Raw genomic sequence first — 18072 nt, 5'->3', positions numbered from 1 at the left:
ACTTTTTCCTCCATAGTTTTCCACCAAGAACCCCATACAAAAAACAGGAGAGAAAGCAAACGTCGAGTCAAGACTCCTGTAGAGAAGGCGGCTAAGAAATATCGGGTATCGTTGAGAAAAAGAAACTTCACCGAGAAGTAGAGAAAATTGTTGAAAGAGCGACTCAATGACCTTCAGAAAAAGTGCCGATTTCGATAATCCGCCGTTGACGCCATGCGTGTGAGGGCTTAAGCAAGGGTATCTCTGCGCTGACAAAATAGAAGCATGATAGGAAAGAACTGTTCTGTGCGCCTGTGTTGTCCCAGTTGATGTTCTGATGGTTTTGTTTGTCGGAGTTGTTGTTAATGTTGGGATAGGATATTGTAAGTGTGGTGTCGAAGGTATTATGATGTTGTTGTAGAGTATGATGCTGATTGATGGTGTGCCGAAAGATGTGGAATGTGTTCTAGTGTAGAGGTATGGCGATGAAGATCGAGGTTTTCCACGACAGAAAGTCCGAGAAGAGCAAGAGATGGGTTCCTTCAACGGCCCTTCGAAGTCCTCAGGACATCCTCGCAATTGGCATCGAACCTCATGCTCCAAAGCCTGATGCCCGTGGTCAGTTTTTCCGTCCTCTCCAGTTCTCTGTCCCTGCCAAAGATAGTCTCGACAAATTCTCTGCCCGAATTGTTGCCCATGTACAACTTTTCACTTCCGCGATCGCGCTTAGCAGTCTTGAGCATGTGCTTCTCGCACACTTTCAACAACTTGTTAAAACGTTCCCAAAGCCTTTCTCCACTATCGAGGAAATCGTCGATGAGTTCTCGATCGTCGCGGCGGCGGATGCGAGGCATGCTCTCTTCAGCGCGTTTGATTTTGCCAGCGAGTTGGATGAGGGAGAGCCAGAGATCACCGGCCATTTCGGTAATGGGAGTCGAGGGTCCGTGGAAGGCTACTGTCCAGTCGTATATCCATTTTCCGAGGCTGTTTGCATCAAAGACACTGCCGAGAAGAAGGATGGGCTCTTCATTGGGATCCCAGTTCTTGAAATTGTAACCGGCGGGTATACCTGCTGCTCGCGCATCGCGATCGGTGGCAACAGCGCGTTTGGGTGGTGCCTGTTGGCGAGGCTTAGGTGGTGCTTCACGAGGTGCTGACTGTCTTGGGGCTGAGTAGGAAGAGGCTCTCTGCTTTCGTGGTTGGGGTTCTGGCCGAGGCTGAGGGGTGGATTGGTGATGCTGGTAGTAAGGGTGTTCATCAGCCTCGGAGTACTGTGGCGGTGGCGTGTGCTTGCGTGGATCGCGCGAGTACACCGGTGGGATCTCGTCGTCGGTCACGTAGACGTAGTATCGGCCATCCGCGAAGACATATGTTGTCGATGCGCGTCTTGCGCTGGACTGGGTCTTCCCTTGCGAAGGGTATCGTTCACTTGAACTTACATGTTCAGGCTTGCGTGTGTACCCGGAGGAGTAGCCATACGAGTCCGGGTAGTAGTAAGATGTCGTCTTGGCCGAAGGATAAGAGTAGTCCTGAGTCGCTCGTCGAGTATGCTTTGATGAGCAGGTCTTTGGTGTAGATGTCGTGTAGTATCGTGGTGAATAATATCCATAGCCAGGCGGCGGTGGTGTCGTAGATGATGTGTGATATTCGTAACCCATATTGCAATGAGGCGATCCAGCATAATGAGATGAATAAGGTGGATACATGTCGAAGCGGAGGAGGAGGAAAAAAGGAAGAAAAAGAGATATTAAAGTGTCGACAAGGAAGGATCGATCTGCGTCGAGACTTATAGTTGATGGCCAATTGCCTCTTCCGCAGCTGCTTCTGTACTCGAACGTTTCCTTTGTTCTTGTGCACTCAACATTTGGCTTCTTGCAAGATTTAGAAGAGCGCAAAGAAAAAGGACGGCTGTTTCCAAGATAGAAGCTCCCTCGGCAGGCACGGATCGTGATTGTCGCGTCGCGATTCGTCGCGAAGGATTGATATGAACGGGCAGGGATTGGCTGACGTTGCGAGTATAGAAGCAGGAAATAAGCAACCGGGTTCGAGCAAGAAAAGAGACGAGTCCTGATGAGAGAGAAAGTAGATGGCTGGGATGCAGACCTCGCCCAGCACAATGCAGACACGACTCAATCTCGCGAGGAGCGCGAGTTTGTTGTGGCTGAAGAAGATTTCGTCTGTGCGGGTGCCTCTTCCGTTCGCGACTTCATCAAACTCGATAGCCAAAGATATGCCCTGATCGGTGTTTTGATCAAAATAATGGACAGCTTGTTTTTCTGTCCTGCGCAAATGCAGTCGACGAGTAGCAAGAAAAGGGGTTGTGATCGACTTTCTGTCTCTTAGCTGCTTGCCGAGTGGGAAGCCTTGCGCATAAGGAGAAGGAACAGGACCCGGCAGCATGCAGCCTTCAGCCCAAAAGATGCACCAGCAGCAGAATCTGCCCAGCCCTTGCACGTTGCTCCTTTATTACTCCTCCCACTTTACCCATGCATCATGCATCCGCTAATCCCGTCCTTGCGGCACCCACCCGTCATCTTTCTTGATCCTGCCATGACAAAGTGCTGAGAAAGAGACGCCCTGGTATTAACAGCTTCGAAGAAGGCTTCCGGTAGGTTGGGTCTGTGATGAGGCCATGTACGATGTACCACACAACTCAAATCACTCCAACGAATTATCTTTGCCGCTGTTGTCTTGCGATATGCTCAGAACCCAGTATGTTGCGACCACGACTTTCCAGTCACTTCCATGAATGAGAAGAGGCAGTATCAAATGACCGTTGCGCGCGGGCAGCCGCAACAGGTTTCGCTTCTGCTTGCCCAAGACAGGTGAAGAAGTAGGCTTGAGGTGCACCCACGCGTGGCGTGCAGCTGCAGTGATTCTGAACGCCACCGAAGCAGTTGGTGACAGCCCAATATGGCCGCCAGCGCATTACTCTCGTGCCATCGCATCGCCAAAAACCTGTGATTGCCCTCGGGCTGCCAACTTGCATCCCATGTACTTCTTCCCTTGGTAGGCGTTCATGCGCACTCATCTGGTCGATACTGAAGAGATCTGGCCCCAGCCAGATTGCTGCTTTGCGGCTTTGCTGTATAATCTTAATTGCACCTCCCTATCTTTCCACTTTCCTTTCCCCACTGTCAAAGCACTCATCCTTTGACATGAAGTTGTTTCCCGGGGGCGGGAGGGCCAACGGTCCCTGTCAGAACGTGCACCTTTAGCCCTCTTCTTTACCTTCTCCAAGGTTTCACCTTTCTTTAGACCTCTCTCGCTGCTCCCGCAGAAGCGTGCGACCAACCATTACCACATTTCTCACGTAAATTGCGACAATGAAAAGTCTTGTCGACCGCTCATCTCTTTCCTCGCCTGTGCCGCCAACAACAACAATAACAACAACAGCGAGGTATGCTTTTTGCCCAACCCAACAGGAAAGGAAAGAAAAACGCACGCGACTGGTCACTGTCTCAGCTTTGGGCAGCAAGAGCGGAAGTGGTCTCTCATCTTTTATTGCTAAACCCGTTGTTTGTGCATATGTAGGCCACAGGTACCACAGCTCATCGCACATGGCACATCACACATTTGCAACCTGGAATGTTTGTTGATTGGACAGCCGGTATGAGCGCTCCCGACTTCCCCTATCCAAGCCATTGGGATGCCGCTACTCTAGCGTGCCGTGATTGGCGTTTGTCGCTCAAGGCTGCATGGGAACCAGGGTATGCTCGGCTATATCGCTTCCAGCACAGGACATGCATTCTTGTCCAAAGGCAACATATACGACAAAATATTGTCTCTGCGTTTGCCAACATTCGGGATGATTCACCGCCAACAATGATGTTGTTCAATAGTCGGTGAAGGGAGGTTAGTAAAGTCCCGACACGAGGCAGATGGAGAAGAAGGCAGACAAGACTCGGGAATGGCGTGGTTGCGCGTATCGTGTCGTACGGGGGTCGTATGCATGTGTCATGGTCAGAAGTATATGTCGCCTCTTCCAGACCTTTCACAAGAGGAGCCGGATCTGGAGCAGGTAAGGAAGATGCATGAAGTCGCACAGTATTCTTACTGCACGCGTGCGAGTATGCATATTGACCAGAAACGCAGGATGAGAATCGACTGGACAAGTCAATGGCAAGGCAGACCGAAGAGGGGTGAAGATGCAGAGACGGATCTCCAATGCTTTCTATCTCATCTGGTTCGTACGATTCCAGCACACCGGGACCCGAACCTTGCAAAATTGCGCAAACAAACAGTTCACGAAGCGTGGTATGTTGCAGAACTGAGCGACCCCGAGTATTGACAGACTCAGCTGAGGAACAGTCAGCCTCGTGATGGGCATCGAGTAAGCCATCGGAATGGCATGCATGGGAGACAAATTGACCGAGGCGCGTGGTGAGTTACACAAAACCATCTCGTAGTTCAGGAACACCAAAGGACGTGTTTATCAGTCCTATAACAAAATCAGGGACTTTGTGGGGTCCTCTCTGCAAGAAACATGACCAGTCGGCGAAAATTGATCGAGTGCGGGAAACGGGTAGCAAACGTATCAGATGCAGAATGACATGCATCGATGTTCAGCCCTCTCGACTGGAAGCCTGAATCCTCTGCTGCGGCCATTGGTTTCCGACAGAGACCATCCTGAAACAAGATGCTAGACAGGGCATCTTCTGTCGCCCTTGCATGAGAGCCTTGACACGTCGCTTCTGATGTGGAGATGTGCTTTGGACGGGTGTGTAGGCAGTAAAAGTTCGTACGGGTATATGCATAAGTAGGTCATTTCATCATGAGTCGTTCTATCTCGTCACAGCTTGGTCCTTCCCTCGTCAGTGGTGCGCCGAACTGGCAGGCGCGGGATGATCCTTGAGGGATCGCTGGGCCCTTGGTCGACCTGGTTCGTGACAGAGACAGAGTTCGGTTGAGTAGACTGCAGGCGTGCGTTTGTGAGCCAGCCGACCTGTCGCATGAGAGCGCTAAGCTGAGCGCCCTGGTAGGCCAACTCGTCCTTGAGACGCATGTTTTCGTTGAGCAGCATCATGCTGAGCCTGGTGTCGACCTCGTGAATCGTGTTTGCCTGACGCGAGACTTCTTCACGCAAGTTCTCATGCAGAGAGAGCAGATGCTGCGTTGGCGATGCGTGAGGTTGGAATTCCTCAAAGTCTGCCAGCTCAAAGTCTGCGAGGTTGTTTTGGAAGTATGAGGGCTCTTCGCGTCGAGCAGGCGTTCTCTTTTCCGGTTGTGGTGTGCTCCTGTACTCTTCCATGTCTTGCTGTAGGCTTTGCAGTTTCTTCTCAAGCAGCTGGGTAGCTTGATCCTGTTCGTCTTGACGCTGCTGCTGAGCAGTGAGGTATGGAGCGAGTTTGGCGAGGGAGCACATGATGGCATGGCTGGCTAGATTCTTGCGCTTGGTACTGAAGGGACAGCCGACTGGACGAGCGGGACAGGCGGCATTTGTCTCCGGGCAGTGATGGGCGATATGTGTCTGTTGGTAGCGGTACGGGATCGAGGCGGCGCATGAGGGACATGCAACATCGTGGTCGGCGCATTCTGTCTGCCAATGTGCCTGTGAGGCCACAGTCAGTAGCTGCCAGTGCATTTGATTGACGTGAGGCTTACATCAAGGTCTTGGACTGCCATGGGCTGGCGACAGGCAAGGCAGGATGCAGGTTGATGCGCACAATGTCCAGCGTCCTTTCGCTGTGTCTTGTTGTCGCAGTCATCTTGAGGGCAGTCGATCATGGTGTAGTCGCAGTATATGTGCATGTGGTCGACCAGGTGGCCTCGCTTGACTTGTCTGTCGCATCCCTCGGCCTGATTTGGGCACTTTACAACGAGATCGTCTAGGATGTTGAGCAGGAGTTTCGAGGCTGAGCCTGAGCCGATCAATCTTCCAGGCCGGCGACAGGTTGGACAGGTGCCTGAGTACTGGTTCCAACTAGTTGTGTGATCGAGACAGTCGCGGCAGAAGTGGTGGTCACAGTCGGCAATGACCACAGGGTCGACAAAGGCGCTCCGACAGATGGGACACATGAGGTTGCTGTCGTATGCCGACACATAGTCGAGAGCGCGCAAGTCGACTTGTCGTTCCTCCATTGCGCCTCACATCGACACTTTGTGAGAAGTAGAAGGAACGGCTTCTGGATTTGATTGCAAGAAGGAAAAGCTTCTAGACTCGATTGAAAGAGGAAGGAACACCTTCTAGACTTGGTCGGTAGAAGAAGGAAGTAAACATTCGGAACAAGGGAAGGTGCCTGCATCCATGGACCCCGGCTTTGGCGCTTGACGGCCCCGCTTTTGACGCCCATCTGCCGATGCCGCTGCCACTTCATCGGCAATGCAATCTTCCACTGGAAATGAAATACAGCGGATATAAACAATTCCATCAATTGACGATACAGTCATTCGGCACTACTTCTTCTGCTTCTTCAGCATCGCCTCCACCTCTTCTGGTGTCGCCGGCATCAATGCATTTGGCGGCGCCGAGTTCTTCTTCTTGAACTCATCCGACATCTCACCCATCGTGACCCATTCCACACCTTCATGCTTGTTGATGTGCTCAATGATCCTCTCGTGCATCAACAAAACATGCGGCCTTCCACTGACATCTGGATGGATCGTCATGGGGAAGACAAACTCATCGTGCTCGCGGTAGAAGTAATCGAAGTGATCCATCCACAGTTGTTCGACATCTCTTGCGCTGACCCAGCCGTGGCTGTTTGCTGCTTTCTTGATGAACATCATCGGTGGTAGGTCGTCGATGTACCAGTTGGCTGGGATCTCGACAATGCCCGTCTCTTCGCCCTTGACTAGGGGTTTCATCCATTCGTCGGCCTTTTTGGTGTAGTCGATCTTGGTCCACGAGTCACCTTTGCGTCGCAACGTCAGCCATCTGTTCTTGGAAGCTGAGCAAGGCCGCAGTATATACCTGTGCGCAGCCAGTACATCTGGCAATCTTCGTGGCTCATCGAGTGGTCGTACTCAATGCCGTATGAAAGCAACAACTCTGCTCCTTCACGGCTGGTCTCCCACCACGGAGCGACACTGCCTTTCGGAGGCTTGCCGCAGAACTCGGTCAACATCTTATATGTCTTGTCCAGCACATCGCGTTGTTGGTCGATTGTCATGTCATTCGGGTTCTCATGACTGTATCCGTGCAATCCAATCTCGTGGTCTTTGTCTCTGATTGCTGCACAATCTTCGGGGAATGTCTCGAGCGTGTGTCCAGGGATGAACCATGTTGCTTTGATGTTGTACTTGTCGAACAGCTTAAGTAGTCGTTGCACACCGACGGTGCCGGCGAATATCCCTGTTGTGAAAGTCAGATGATGTCAATGACATTTTGGGAAGACGACTTGCCTCTACTGATGTCGCTGGTCGAGTCTTCACCTCCGTAAGAACCAAGCCACCCGGCGACAGCATCAATGTCGACACCTAGCGTACATGGTCAGCGACAGCCAATTGAAGCCTTCACATGTCAGCAACACACCATAGCTGACCAAAACTCTCTTCTTGCCCATGTTTGCTGTGTGTTTACGAGGTCCTCGAGATTTCCAAAAAGGCGGAGGAACAAATGACTAGTCCTGCAGGTGGGCAGCTCGTACCCTCAAATATACAACAACTCAGATACGCCGAGGCTGTTCATTTGCTAATTGTTTTTGGAGCTCCCATGCCCGCCTTCGATAAGCGCATCCTTGGAAATATAGTGAGGGGTGGAGGGGGTTTCATCTGCGTCATGCTCCGCTGCGGGGTATCAAAGAGGGTCCATCCACCACGGTAGAGACCCACTATTTGGGGTAACCAGGTGCTACCCCGAACTGGTCGGACGTTTGTCGATATGATCATGGAGCAGCTCATGCAACGAAGCAATGCCGTCCAGGCAGATATCTCAGTATGAATGGATCAGACATCATGTGCCGAATACTAGTCTCCGGACTGACATATAACCAGGGTCGTCAGCGTAGCACGTCATGATTAGGAGGACTCCCAGAGCATTCTTGAAGACAGTGATTGATGCATTCTGGTCTCGTAGTCCATCAGTGATTCAGATCAGTCATCTGATGCTGCCACTCTCTGGACAATATAGATACCTTGAACACGATTGTATGGACTAATACTCATTATTCGAGTATACTGCTTCCAAACTTCCGTCGTTTGGCTCACAAAGTCGGTATTTCAACAACTCCATCGTAGATACGACGACAAGACCACATAAACAAGGAAAGGACAACGAACAAGATAACTCATGGACGGTAGTCAAAGTAGTAGCGATGAACATCCTTCCCAGCAGGATGCTTTCCAAAGATTTCGACATATAGGTAATCCTAGGTCCGTGCTAGTTAACCACCCATTTCAGTCCTTGGTCTTGTACTCGAAACCACCTTCAACAGTCTTGTCCATAACAACCTTCGCAGTTCCTTCACCCTTGGATTCGCGGAAAAACTCAGAAACATCCCTACCGGCAAGTCTAGCTGATTCCCCCTCGAGTCGGTCAGCAACGAGACCATGAATTGAAAGACTACTCTGAACTTCCTTGACATCGCCTCTGCAGACTCTCAACGCAACAACCTTGAGTACTATACTGACCAAAGCGACGAGCATGTTCACAGCGACGAGCACATACAACGGAGCAGCTGGAATCTTGGCCACGAGAAACTGAGACCGTTTCTGAGCACGTCCGACTGGCCGCTTTTCGACGACCTGAGATCCAATAGCCAGTGCTGTTTTGCTGAAAGCAAGCGCCATGTCGTCTGCGAATTGCTGCGAATCGACGCCCATGGCTGCAACACTGGCGGCCTGCTTCAGGTTGGAATTCCCTACCGTGGTATATGCCATGACGCTCTGCCAGATATTGGCGGTCGATGCATTGCTAGCTACATGCCCAAAATCCATTATGCTGCCACTGGATAGAGGTATAGCTTACTTCCAGTATGGTGGTGTTGCAGAGCACTACAATTAGGGCTCTGGAATGACACGAAAGCCAAAGACGAGTGCCAGAAGAGTGACAGATAGAATAAGAATTGGGATGGTCGTCGCAATGGCACTCATTGTGATGTCCAAGCATTTCCCAAACATCGGCATATGTTGATCTTGCTTTCCATCTTCCAAAGTCTCGACTGCTGCACAATCGGCCTCGAGGTTGGGTTTGGCCATGTTGACAAAGCAGTGACTGGGAACCGCGAGTTCGCTGACACAAGGTCATCTAGAACTTATATCTGGGGACACTGCTCTCAGTGTGGCTGAGCTGCATGATGCAGCCTTGTATATGTAGCCTAATCCGTGCTGTCCAATAGCGGCCATCTTCTAAGATTGGAGTCCTGGACGCGATATTATCTGCAGTGATAGAAGTTTTCGCTGCCGCTTGTAGCCATCACCCTGACATTATTCTCTGGAGCTAATTGCAGGAAATGCGAATGACGGTGAAGTAAATCCAGACAACAACGTTGTTGGGATGGTTCCTGAAGCGAACAAGAATTGAACAAATACGTTACAGGCGATGCGCAGTGATTGCTGCTACCCAGCGGCAAATGACGCCGTGCCGCAGATTCTCGAATCAAGTGCGAGCACAATAATTTCATCAGATCGAGCTCAAATCAGCACGGTGTGCAGACATGAGAACGAACGATTATTAGCATCGTCTATGGATCAGAAAGGAGAAATATTGAAGCCGAAGAGTCTACGGATACAGAAGTTGCAACACGACGAGCTCACCCATCTACTGTGATGCAGAAGGAAAAAGTCAACCCAGTGCGAGAATAAGAAAGGAACCACCTTTTTTCGCCATGCAAAGATACACCCCAGAGAAAACTATCATGTACGCCTTCCTGCGCCGCGCCGTTTACAAAAAGAGGAAAGAGGATTCCGCAAACCCCCATGGGTTGCATGCTGTTTTTTGTGGACGAGAAAAGAGTAAGAAAGAAAAGATAAGGGGAAAGATGCTCCAAGCAGAAGGTTGAGAATCCATTGACAAGAAGCGATTCTGTGCGGCCATTGTTTCGTTCGGCGGTTTGTTGAGTCAGGTCGGTTCAGATTGATACGAAGCTGCGCTTTGCGTGAGACACACTCCTACCAAGCATTGGGATTTCTACGGCGAAGCGCGTGGAAGTCAGGCTCAAGTAGACCTTCATCGTATCGATTGACCTGAACACCATAGCCTGGGACAGGAATGGGCGCGGGCAGAGGAATGAAGGCCACAGTGTTGAGCCTGGGCAGCTGAGCTGGAGGATTCTGCAGGCGTTCAGGAGCAAAGCGTCTGTTGCGGTTGTCTCTGTGATCTCTGTAGTTTGCCATCCATCCAGGTTGATTTGCCGGAGCTTGGCGAAATTCTTGGAAATCAGGCATGTCTGCGCCTGCTCGAGCGGCGTTGTCCCGGCGTGCGAACATGTCTCTAGCGTCATGAGTACCATCGAAACCGAAATCGAATAGACCAAGAGCAGCGTCTGGTCCTCCCAAGCGAGCAGCATTGGCTTGCTGAGCGTTGAGATTGTGTGCGGGCTCTCGGGCTAGACGATTCCTTGCGGCCTGGACAGCGGCAACAGGATCATAAGCAACTCTGTGATCTCCACCAATAGGTGGTAGGACGGGAGGCGGAAGTGGAGCCGGATTGTTGACGGCTGGGGGCCCTTGAGGTTGATGACGGCGACGACGGCGTCGGGCGACTTCTCCACGATAAACCAATTGGGCGACGTCGTTGCGCAAATCGTGTTGATTGTCATCAGCCATGTCATTCTTAGCTTCGACGGCAGTGTCAAAAAATCTGATGTCGAGATCCTCCTGGTCAAGCTCGGGGTGCTCGCGCAAGACCTCCGCCTGGGCAGTTTCAGCAGCTTCCTTGACCTCTTGGGCATGCTGGTCTTCGAGGCTGATGTTCGCCGAATATACAGGGCATTTCGAATGGGGAGCATTGAAGTGAGCGTAGTCGGCGGTCACGTCAACGCTGCAGAGATAACACTGCAAGTTGCCGCATTGAGGGCAGGTCATCTTGTTGCAGCCGTCGCTTTTGATGAAAGGCTGCTTACATTTGTTGCAATTGCGGATGAGAGCCTTGCTTCTGGCTTCCTCGATCCTGTGACGATGGCTGAGAGCAGACTCTTTGTCTCGCTTACGCTGATTCTCCTCGCAGGAATCGGGGATATGAGACTTATCCTTGCATTTGCGACAGCTGGTGACTTTGCAGGTCGGAGATTGACAATGAAACTCGAAGTCGACGTCGATGGGTAGACAGACTGACTTGAAGTCGCAAAAGGGGCAGCTCTCAACATCATCAATGCCGGCAGTACGAAGATCGTTCTCTTGACGCATGCGCATGAGTCTGTCTGTCAGTGCGTCGACATCTGGGATCAGACGAAGTTGAGGTTCGCGGAAGGTGTCTCCGCAACCACCGGGACAAGTCAGCTTAGAGCTGCCCTGTCCGACTTCGGATCCAAGATAAGTCTTCATGCAGTCGAAACACACAATATGCCTGTCCGCAGAGTCGCATTCGACGACTTTGTGAGGGGCGTACTCATCATAACAGGCGGCACTGGTAGAGAATTAGCGACCGTCTACAACAAGTACAAGCCTGAGCGAGGGGTGAGGACTGACCATTCGACGACGGTACCAGTGGCTTTGGCAGTTTCCAGGGCGTTCAGCTCTTCCGCAGCCTTTTCAGCAGCCTCCATTTCTGCTCTGACCTTCTGGGTTGTGGTCTTGCGGCGATGACAGTTGGCCTCGATAGCAGCTTTTCTGGCAGCCTCAAACTGTTGCTTGACGTGTGGTATGTTTGCCGAGTCGTGTCTGAGGGCTTGAAGAATGTCGAAGTCGGGATCTCTGTTTGGCCTCCATGGCGTCTTGCCGTATGGACAAGGGTCAGTATGCTTTGCCTCATTGAGCGCCAGGTAGGTTGCGTAGAGATGCTTTTTGTCCTTCTGGACCTCCCTGATGTACTTGACAGGGATCGTGTTGAACTCATCCTTGAGTAACTCAATACTAGAGACAGTGAGTGGGTCTGGAGAATGGTGAACAGCCTGAATCACTTACATGACATCCTTCATCTTGCCCGAGAGAGTGCACTGGGGATTGAGCAGGCTCTCCTTCTCCGCTTCCTCGGCGGCTTTCTGCTCCTTCAGGGCCGCCTCTTTGGCGGCTTGTTCGGCGGCTCGTTTCTCACTCTCCTTGGGATACTTGCCCTCGAGCAACATGTCCAGAATTTTCTCAAGGTCGCCATGATGTGTTTCAAGCAGTTGCGTGGCATGATCGTGTGAGACATCGGGGACAACATCAAGGATTTGGTCCAGCTTGCTACGTTCAGGGGTAGGCGCTGTGTCAGTGATGACGATCGAATCGTCCTGAAGATTGAGAGCCTCCTGTTTAGCAAAGGGACGGTACTGGTGAGGCAGGCCAAGCACAAAGTGATCGTGGGCTGTTGGAGGAACAGGTGCAAGTGCGCCTGGCGCGGCCTGGTTAGCAGCATTGCGGTCGTCGTTGATGGAACCGTTGCGCATCCGCTCTTGCCTCTCTCCTTCGGCGAGCCACTCGTCAATGTCGTATATTCTCCTACCCTCGTTCAGTGCAATGTCTTCGTCGATGTTGTAGGTTGCATTGTGCTCGTCCTTGACCTTGGCGGGACCAGCATGTAGATTGTTCCGAGCCATGTAGTCGTCCATTTCGAAAGCTGGACCCCAATTCAACTTGTCCATGCGTGTCTTCTTGTGTGGTCGTGCGAGTTGTACCAAGTCGTCCTCACCAGAATCTGAAGGGATGGAGATGACATCGTGAGTCCTCTTCACAGGCGCCATGACTCAGGTGACGCCGGCCAGTGCTCGGATTTCTGGTATAGGTCGCGTCTGCGCAGATCGCGGCTGTGCAGGTGAGGGAGGGTGGCCGAATTACTCGGTGCGGCCGATGGAGTCGACAAAATGACGGCCAAGCTTCGAGATATCCAACGAGTTGCGATTCGGAGGCCGAAAAAAAGGTTCGAGTCAGAGCATGAGTGTAGCTTTGTAAATCTAAGCAGGTGTAGTCACGAATGTGTTGTTGTGCTTGTTTGGAAAGATATAGGGCGGACGGGAAGTGTTGCTAGCGAGTGGTTTCTCATTGAGATGGCCGATGACGCGGGAAACAACAAGGAACGCGGAGTCACAGATTGAGGGCCCTCGATAGCAGGAAGGTACGGTGGGGTGGCTTTCACACACCGGACAGGTATGAGGGGCAGTCGTGGGCTTTTCAAAGCCTGACTTCTCTCAACGACAGGGCGGGCAGCGGGCAGGAAGGTGCTTTGGAGCCTTGTCCTTGTCATTCCGCCTGCCGACGACGGCGTTTACGTGTCACAAAAGCGATGCAGAAGCAAGACGGTGTACGCTGGGCATGAACTAGCAGCCGGCTAGCCTTAAAATTATACTTGCCTGATTCGCCCAACACTGTGGTTCCATGCGTGTGAGTGCAGAGAATAAAACCAAGCAGGAGCGCTCGAGGTCGAGCCACAACTCCAAAAGCACAAGCGAAGCCAAACAATGACGCTATTTGCAAAATTGCTGGGCCGGACTCGCAGCCGATACGCTGCCATCGTGACTTGTCTAAACCAGGGCGTGTTAATCATCTCTCACAAACACCTCATCTGTTGTTCTTATATTACACTAGAATACTCTCCGAGATATATTTATCACATCATGTCTGCTCAACTACCCGACGGCAAGAGCTCCGACATCGAGCTCACCCAGCCAAGCCACGAAGAAGCTGTGCAACAAACCAGACTGAACAGCAACGAATGGAAAGGCGCTCTATCTCTTCCTGCATACCTGGGGAGAGAAGAACATCTCGGCAAGCAGAAATTGATTCGCGATGGAGGTCTTACGTCTTGGGCCTTAGTGACAAAAGACGGCAACCCTCGTGCTGTGCTTTCAAGTTGCGAGACCATTCGCAAGAAGGCTCTTGTTGTCCAAGACGGCCAGATCAAGGACGTCATCTGCCACGGTGTGGCTAGTGTCTTTTGCCCTCCGGAGTATCGTGGTAAGGGGTACGCGGGAAGGATGATTAGAGATTTGGGTGAGAAACTGCAAAACTGGCAAACAGAAGGCCAGGATTGTTTATTCAGCGTCTTGTATTCAGATATTGGAAAGGTAAAAAAACTTGGAGAGGTGTTGTCTTTTCTGTATCGATACTGACTTTGACAGCAATTCTATGCCGCCCATCAGTGGAAGCCATTCCCGTCTGCCCACATCTCACTCCCTCCATCGAAAGATTCACCAGATGTCTCTTTGCCAGAAGCTAAACCCCTGTACGCAAATGACCTGGCCGAACTCTGCGCTATCGATCTGAGGTTGGTGCGTCAGAAGCTGAGTAATGCAGCAGCCTCAGGCAAGACGATCGCTTCGATCATACCTGATGTCGAAACTTTCTCATGGCATCATGCTCGCGAGGAATTTGTATCAAATGAGCTGTATGGTAAAGCTCCTGAGGTCAAGGGAGCTATTGTCGGCACTGAGAAAGGCAAGCGAGTATGGTGTGTCTGGATGCGCACATGGTACAACAGCGACCCTCAGAGCACCAAAGACAACACCATGAACATTCTTCGACTTGTAGTGGAAGACTCTGAATACATCGACTCAACCGTTGCATCAGATGAAGGCGTAGAGAAGGCCAAGGGTACATATGTGACTGCAGCCATTGCATCGCTCTTGGCTGCAGCTCAAGCAGACGCCAGCGAGTGGCACATGGGCTCGGTCGATATCTGGAATCCTACGTCTGCGACCTTAGCCGCCGCAAAGCAATTGGTTTCGACAGTACAGGTTGTTCACCGCGAAAAGGACAGTATCGCGAGCTTGAGGTGGTATGGAGAGGGAGCAGTTGATGATGTGGAATGGCTTGATAACGAAAAGTATGCTTGGTGCTGAGTAAAAAGGTACAGATACAGAGACAGGGTGGGGTGAGAAAGCCCATGACACCCGAGCAGGAAACGTACATGTGGCTGTACAGTGCAAGGGCATGCGATCATGTCCAAAAATTTGGAATGAGTCTGTTGTAGGATGGTTCCGGAACTGGAGAAGATGATATCCGGAGCCCAACTTCCGGAAGTGGCCAGGCTTTCAAGTCAACGGTTGCTTCGCGCTCCGAATACACCGAGACCGAGATAATGCTGGTATTACCTATCCTTGATACATTTGCAGTAGCAATCCGAAATGCTCGACAAGTAGACAAGCGATCAATCTTTGACCAGTCGCTTTCAAGTCTCACCAACAAATTTTCGCGAGAGATGAATCGTATCATTGAGCCTTCGTCTCGAGCGCGCCAAAGGATCTGGACCGAGGGAAGCGCTAAGTTCTTCATCACACTTGCTTTTACTGCCACCGTGGTTCAGCTGCTCTTTCTGGCTGACATATCTTATCTCAACGGAGCACTGTATCACGAAGCACAGAGGATTCATAATCTGAAGTTCCTCATGGTAGATCACGACCAGGGTGCCATCGGCCAAAGTCTTCGTTCAGCAGCAAACGCTCTCCAATCTGATATCTTCCCATCGGTCGAGGAGTACAGCACGAGCGACTATCCTAAGCCGTCCGACATCAGACGCGCTGTCCTTGTTGGAGATTTCTGGGCCGCCATATACAGCCACTCAGGAGCTTCGAGCAGACTGGATACAGCATTGCGAAGCAACGATACTACCGTACACTACGATCCCACCAACGCCCTGACCTACATATACAACGGAGCAAGGTACGCTTCCATTGAACAAGGATACATCGATCCCAATCTTCAAGCCCTCGTACTTGAGGCAGACGCTATGTACCAGGAACACAACGGGATGCAGAATCTCAAATTTGTCGAAGGAAACGCAAATGCTGTTTACGCACTTTTGCATCCTATAGCCTCGACTGCTCTGAACATCAAGGAAACCGACCAAGGTGCAAGAAACATATACAACACCGTTGGAATGGTATATACGGTATTGATGCAATTCTTCTTTGTACTGGCGCTGAATATCCTCTGTGGACGCAACAAGCTATTCGGTCGCCAGTCATTTGTCTGGAACTACCTCTTCCGCGCCTCAATCACCTTCGTATACTCTTTCATCGGTGCAATCTGCGCAAGTGGTCTGATCTTCGCTTTCATGGACGACTGGACGCTTAGCGCCAGCCAATAATTTCTGGCGGTACTGGTGTTCTGGTTATACAACCATCTCGCATTCCTGTACGCCGACGTCGTGACTGCTTTGGTTCCAGTTCAGTTCATCCCATTCTTCATCTTCAGTTACGTCATGTTCAACGTCACCAGCATGTTGGTCCCGTTTGAGTTATCACCCAGATTCTACCGCATCGGATACGCCGCTCCTGGGCATGAGGCTTACCAGATCTTGATACAGATATGGTCTGGTGGGAACAATCGACTCTATCAGGCTTTACCCATACTTCTTGCCTGGGAAGTCTTATTAACGCCTTTGGCTATACTTTCAATGCATAGACGGTGTCAGGCGGCGGTCCTCATGGCGGTCAAGGATAGCTGAGGTCCTGCACCTGGTCATGTAATCAACAGTAGACTAGCAGAATGAAAGTATCATGCTCGATTCTGAGTGGGCAAGTTTTCTCTGATTTGCACATGGTCCCGGTGCGATGGGGGAAACCGTGTAGATGTGGAGGAGCGAGTTTCGTGTTCCGAGCTCTGTTTCGGCGACCAAACGATGTTCAATGGCCGGGCTTTCCACGAAAATGGACCTGTGCTTTCGAGCTCCTGCTAGTTTCACTCGGACATTGCAAATTCCACTCAGCTCGACGATTTGTACAGCAACAAGGAAGACTGCTCAAACTTAACGATTGGCCAAACATAGTCGGGCTTAAACACCTATGATTGTTCATCCAGATTGTGATACTTCAAGCCAATGCTGAGGGTAGTCCTGAGAAGCAATCTCCGTGGTTTCTGGCCGAAATAGCGGTCTAGGAGCCTTTGAGCCCGCCATTCAGCCCTCTAATATAGTTCACAATACGGAGAATGGAAGCGAAGTGAATCATAGAGGACAGACATGTTTTGCAAGAAGTTTTCATGCTCGAACCTCGTCTTCTAAGTCGTAGTAAACAACACTATGGGCGGCCTGTGCTCATATACGAAACCGACTTATGCATCTAATCGAATTTGCCCAGAACGAGACCTGGGTGACCGTCCGAGATCAGTACAGTATGCGGTTGTACGCCGGCTAGCTGCCACTTGTGGTTTACGTCTCTGGCGTAGTAGTGTCTTACATAGCTGAAGCCATCCCATACTCGGACTTCTCCATTTGCTAAGATTCGGCGATGTGAGGCTTGCGCTTGCCAATCACCCACGATGTAACACTGTCCGTTGAACACAACTTCCTCGAATACCACAGCTCCTAGTAGATGTTGTGTAGAGACTGCAGAATATTAGTCGACGACATGAGTTTGTGTGGGTTTGGCGTCACAGTACGTCTCGGATCTCCCAGACCAGTCATCGCACTCATTTCTTCGACGTATTCATCGATTGTCATCTGCTTGTCCACGAATTGTGCGTTCAGACTGTTGTAGAGCCACTGGACGGTGGGTGCACAGATCGATCGCAGCAGAGCCCAATCCTATGGTTATCCGGTCAGTATGAGTACATGACAATATTCGAATTCGTTCTACCTTTGTATCATAAGCCTTTGCCCACGACCATGAGATTCGTCTAAAGTCTTGATCGTCTTGGAATGAATGAGTAGAAGGGGACGTAGTCATTATTGAGGTAGATAATTGCGATCTTGACAGATGATATCGACACTGGAGAGATTCGGCGGCAGAGAATCTTCGGTCAAGACAACCATTTATATAAGTTTGAGCCTGTCAAAAGTGGTGACCATAGCCTACGGGCCGTCATACTGCCGATCGAGACCAGCACAGTAGTAATTAGTAGCAGAAACCATGGCTGACGCGTAGTCAACGACTCCCTCCAAATTAGCTGTGCGGAAACACCGGGAAGTGGAGGAACCACACTAGGGTCCAAGAGATATCCTGCGCGCGGAAGCGGACGGACCACTACCTTACTTTGACGGCCTCGCTCTCCAGAACACCGAGACCGAACATGTAGCCATTGAAGACATGACTGGCATTATTAGTCAGGGGGTCGAAAATCAAAGATGATACGTGGCAC

The 18072-nt window shown here is 51.0% G+C and overlaps 8 protein-coding genes across 8 annotated transcripts; 2 read left to right on the top strand and 6 right to left on the bottom strand.

Annotated features, from left to right (window-relative positions):
• Positions 1–521: 521 nt before the first annotated feature.
• On the bottom strand, positions 522–1685 carry M436DRAFT_48351 (uncharacterized protein; the record flags this gene model as incomplete). The annotated part of the gene is made up of 2 exons (XM_013571116.1): positions 522–1268; positions 1419–1685. The coding sequence occupies 2 exons, from the start codon at positions 1683–1685 to the stop codon at positions 522–524; spliced, it is 1014 nt and encodes a 337-aa protein (XP_013426570.1).
• Positions 1686–4894: 3209 nt separating this feature from the next.
• On the bottom strand, positions 4895–6042 carry M436DRAFT_26929 (uncharacterized protein; the record flags this gene model as incomplete). The annotated part of the gene is made up of 2 exons (XM_013571045.1): positions 4895–5530; positions 5584–6042. Coding segments are annotated over 2 exons (1095 nt in total), but the record flags the coding sequence as incomplete, so codon positions are not given.
• A 333-nt stretch (positions 6043–6375) lies between these two features.
• Positions 6376–7484, bottom strand: M436DRAFT_73617 (polysaccharide deacetylase; the record flags this gene model as incomplete). The annotated part of the gene is made up of 4 exons (XM_013571445.1): positions 6376–6833; positions 6893–7273; positions 7324–7398; positions 7454–7484. 4 exons carry the CDS (start codon positions 7482–7484, stop codon positions 6376–6378), a joined length of 945 nt encoding a protein of 314 aa, XP_013426899.1.
• An 832-nt stretch (positions 7485–8316) lies between these two features.
• Positions 8317–9117, bottom strand: M436DRAFT_64673 (uncharacterized protein; the record flags this gene model as incomplete). The annotated part of the gene is made up of 2 exons (XM_013571289.1): positions 8317–8837; positions 8940–9117. 2 exons carry the CDS (start codon positions 9115–9117, stop codon positions 8317–8319), a joined length of 699 nt encoding a protein of 232 aa, XP_013426743.1.
• A 1575-nt stretch (positions 9118–10692) lies between these two features.
• M436DRAFT_24027 (uncharacterized protein) lies at positions 10693–12740 on the bottom strand (the record flags this gene model as incomplete). The annotated part of the gene is made up of 4 exons (XM_013571041.1): positions 10693–11485; positions 11548–11931; positions 11983–12451; positions 12572–12740. Coding segments are annotated over 4 exons (1815 nt in total), but the record flags the coding sequence as incomplete, so codon positions are not given.
• Positions 12741–13610: 870 nt separating this feature from the next.
• Positions 13611–14834, top strand: M436DRAFT_48126 (uncharacterized protein; the record flags this gene model as incomplete). The annotated part of the gene is made up of 2 exons (XM_013571081.1): positions 13611–14060; positions 14115–14834. The coding sequence occupies 2 exons, from the start codon at positions 13611–13613 to the stop codon at positions 14832–14834; spliced, it is 1170 nt and encodes a 389-aa protein (XP_013426535.1).
• A 359-nt stretch (positions 14835–15193) lies between these two features.
• On the top strand, positions 15194–16441 carry M436DRAFT_73615 (uncharacterized protein; the record flags this gene model as incomplete). Its single annotated transcript, XM_013571444.1, has 2 exons — positions 15194–16031; positions 16161–16441. The coding sequence occupies 2 exons, from the start codon at positions 15194–15196 to the stop codon at positions 16439–16441; spliced, it is 1119 nt and encodes a 372-aa protein (XP_013426898.1).
• A 613-nt stretch (positions 16442–17054) lies between these two features.
• On the bottom strand, positions 17055–17660 carry M436DRAFT_48527 (NTF2-like protein; the record flags this gene model as incomplete). Its single annotated transcript, XM_013571140.1, has 3 exons — positions 17055–17320; positions 17374–17518; positions 17571–17660. The coding sequence occupies 3 exons, from the start codon at positions 17658–17660 to the stop codon at positions 17055–17057; spliced, it is 501 nt and encodes a 166-aa protein (XP_013426594.1).
• Positions 17661–18072: the final 412 nt, after the last annotated feature.

This window comes from Aureobasidium namibiae, assembly GCF_000721765.1.
Source record: "Aureobasidium namibiae CBS 147.97 unplaced genomic scaffold scaffold_10, whole genome shotgun sequence".
In the NCBI taxonomy this organism is placed as follows: Eukaryota; Fungi; Ascomycota; class Dothideomycetes; order Dothideales; family Saccotheciaceae; genus Aureobasidium; species Aureobasidium namibiae.
This window is presented reverse-complemented; position numbering and strand designations above follow the sequence as displayed.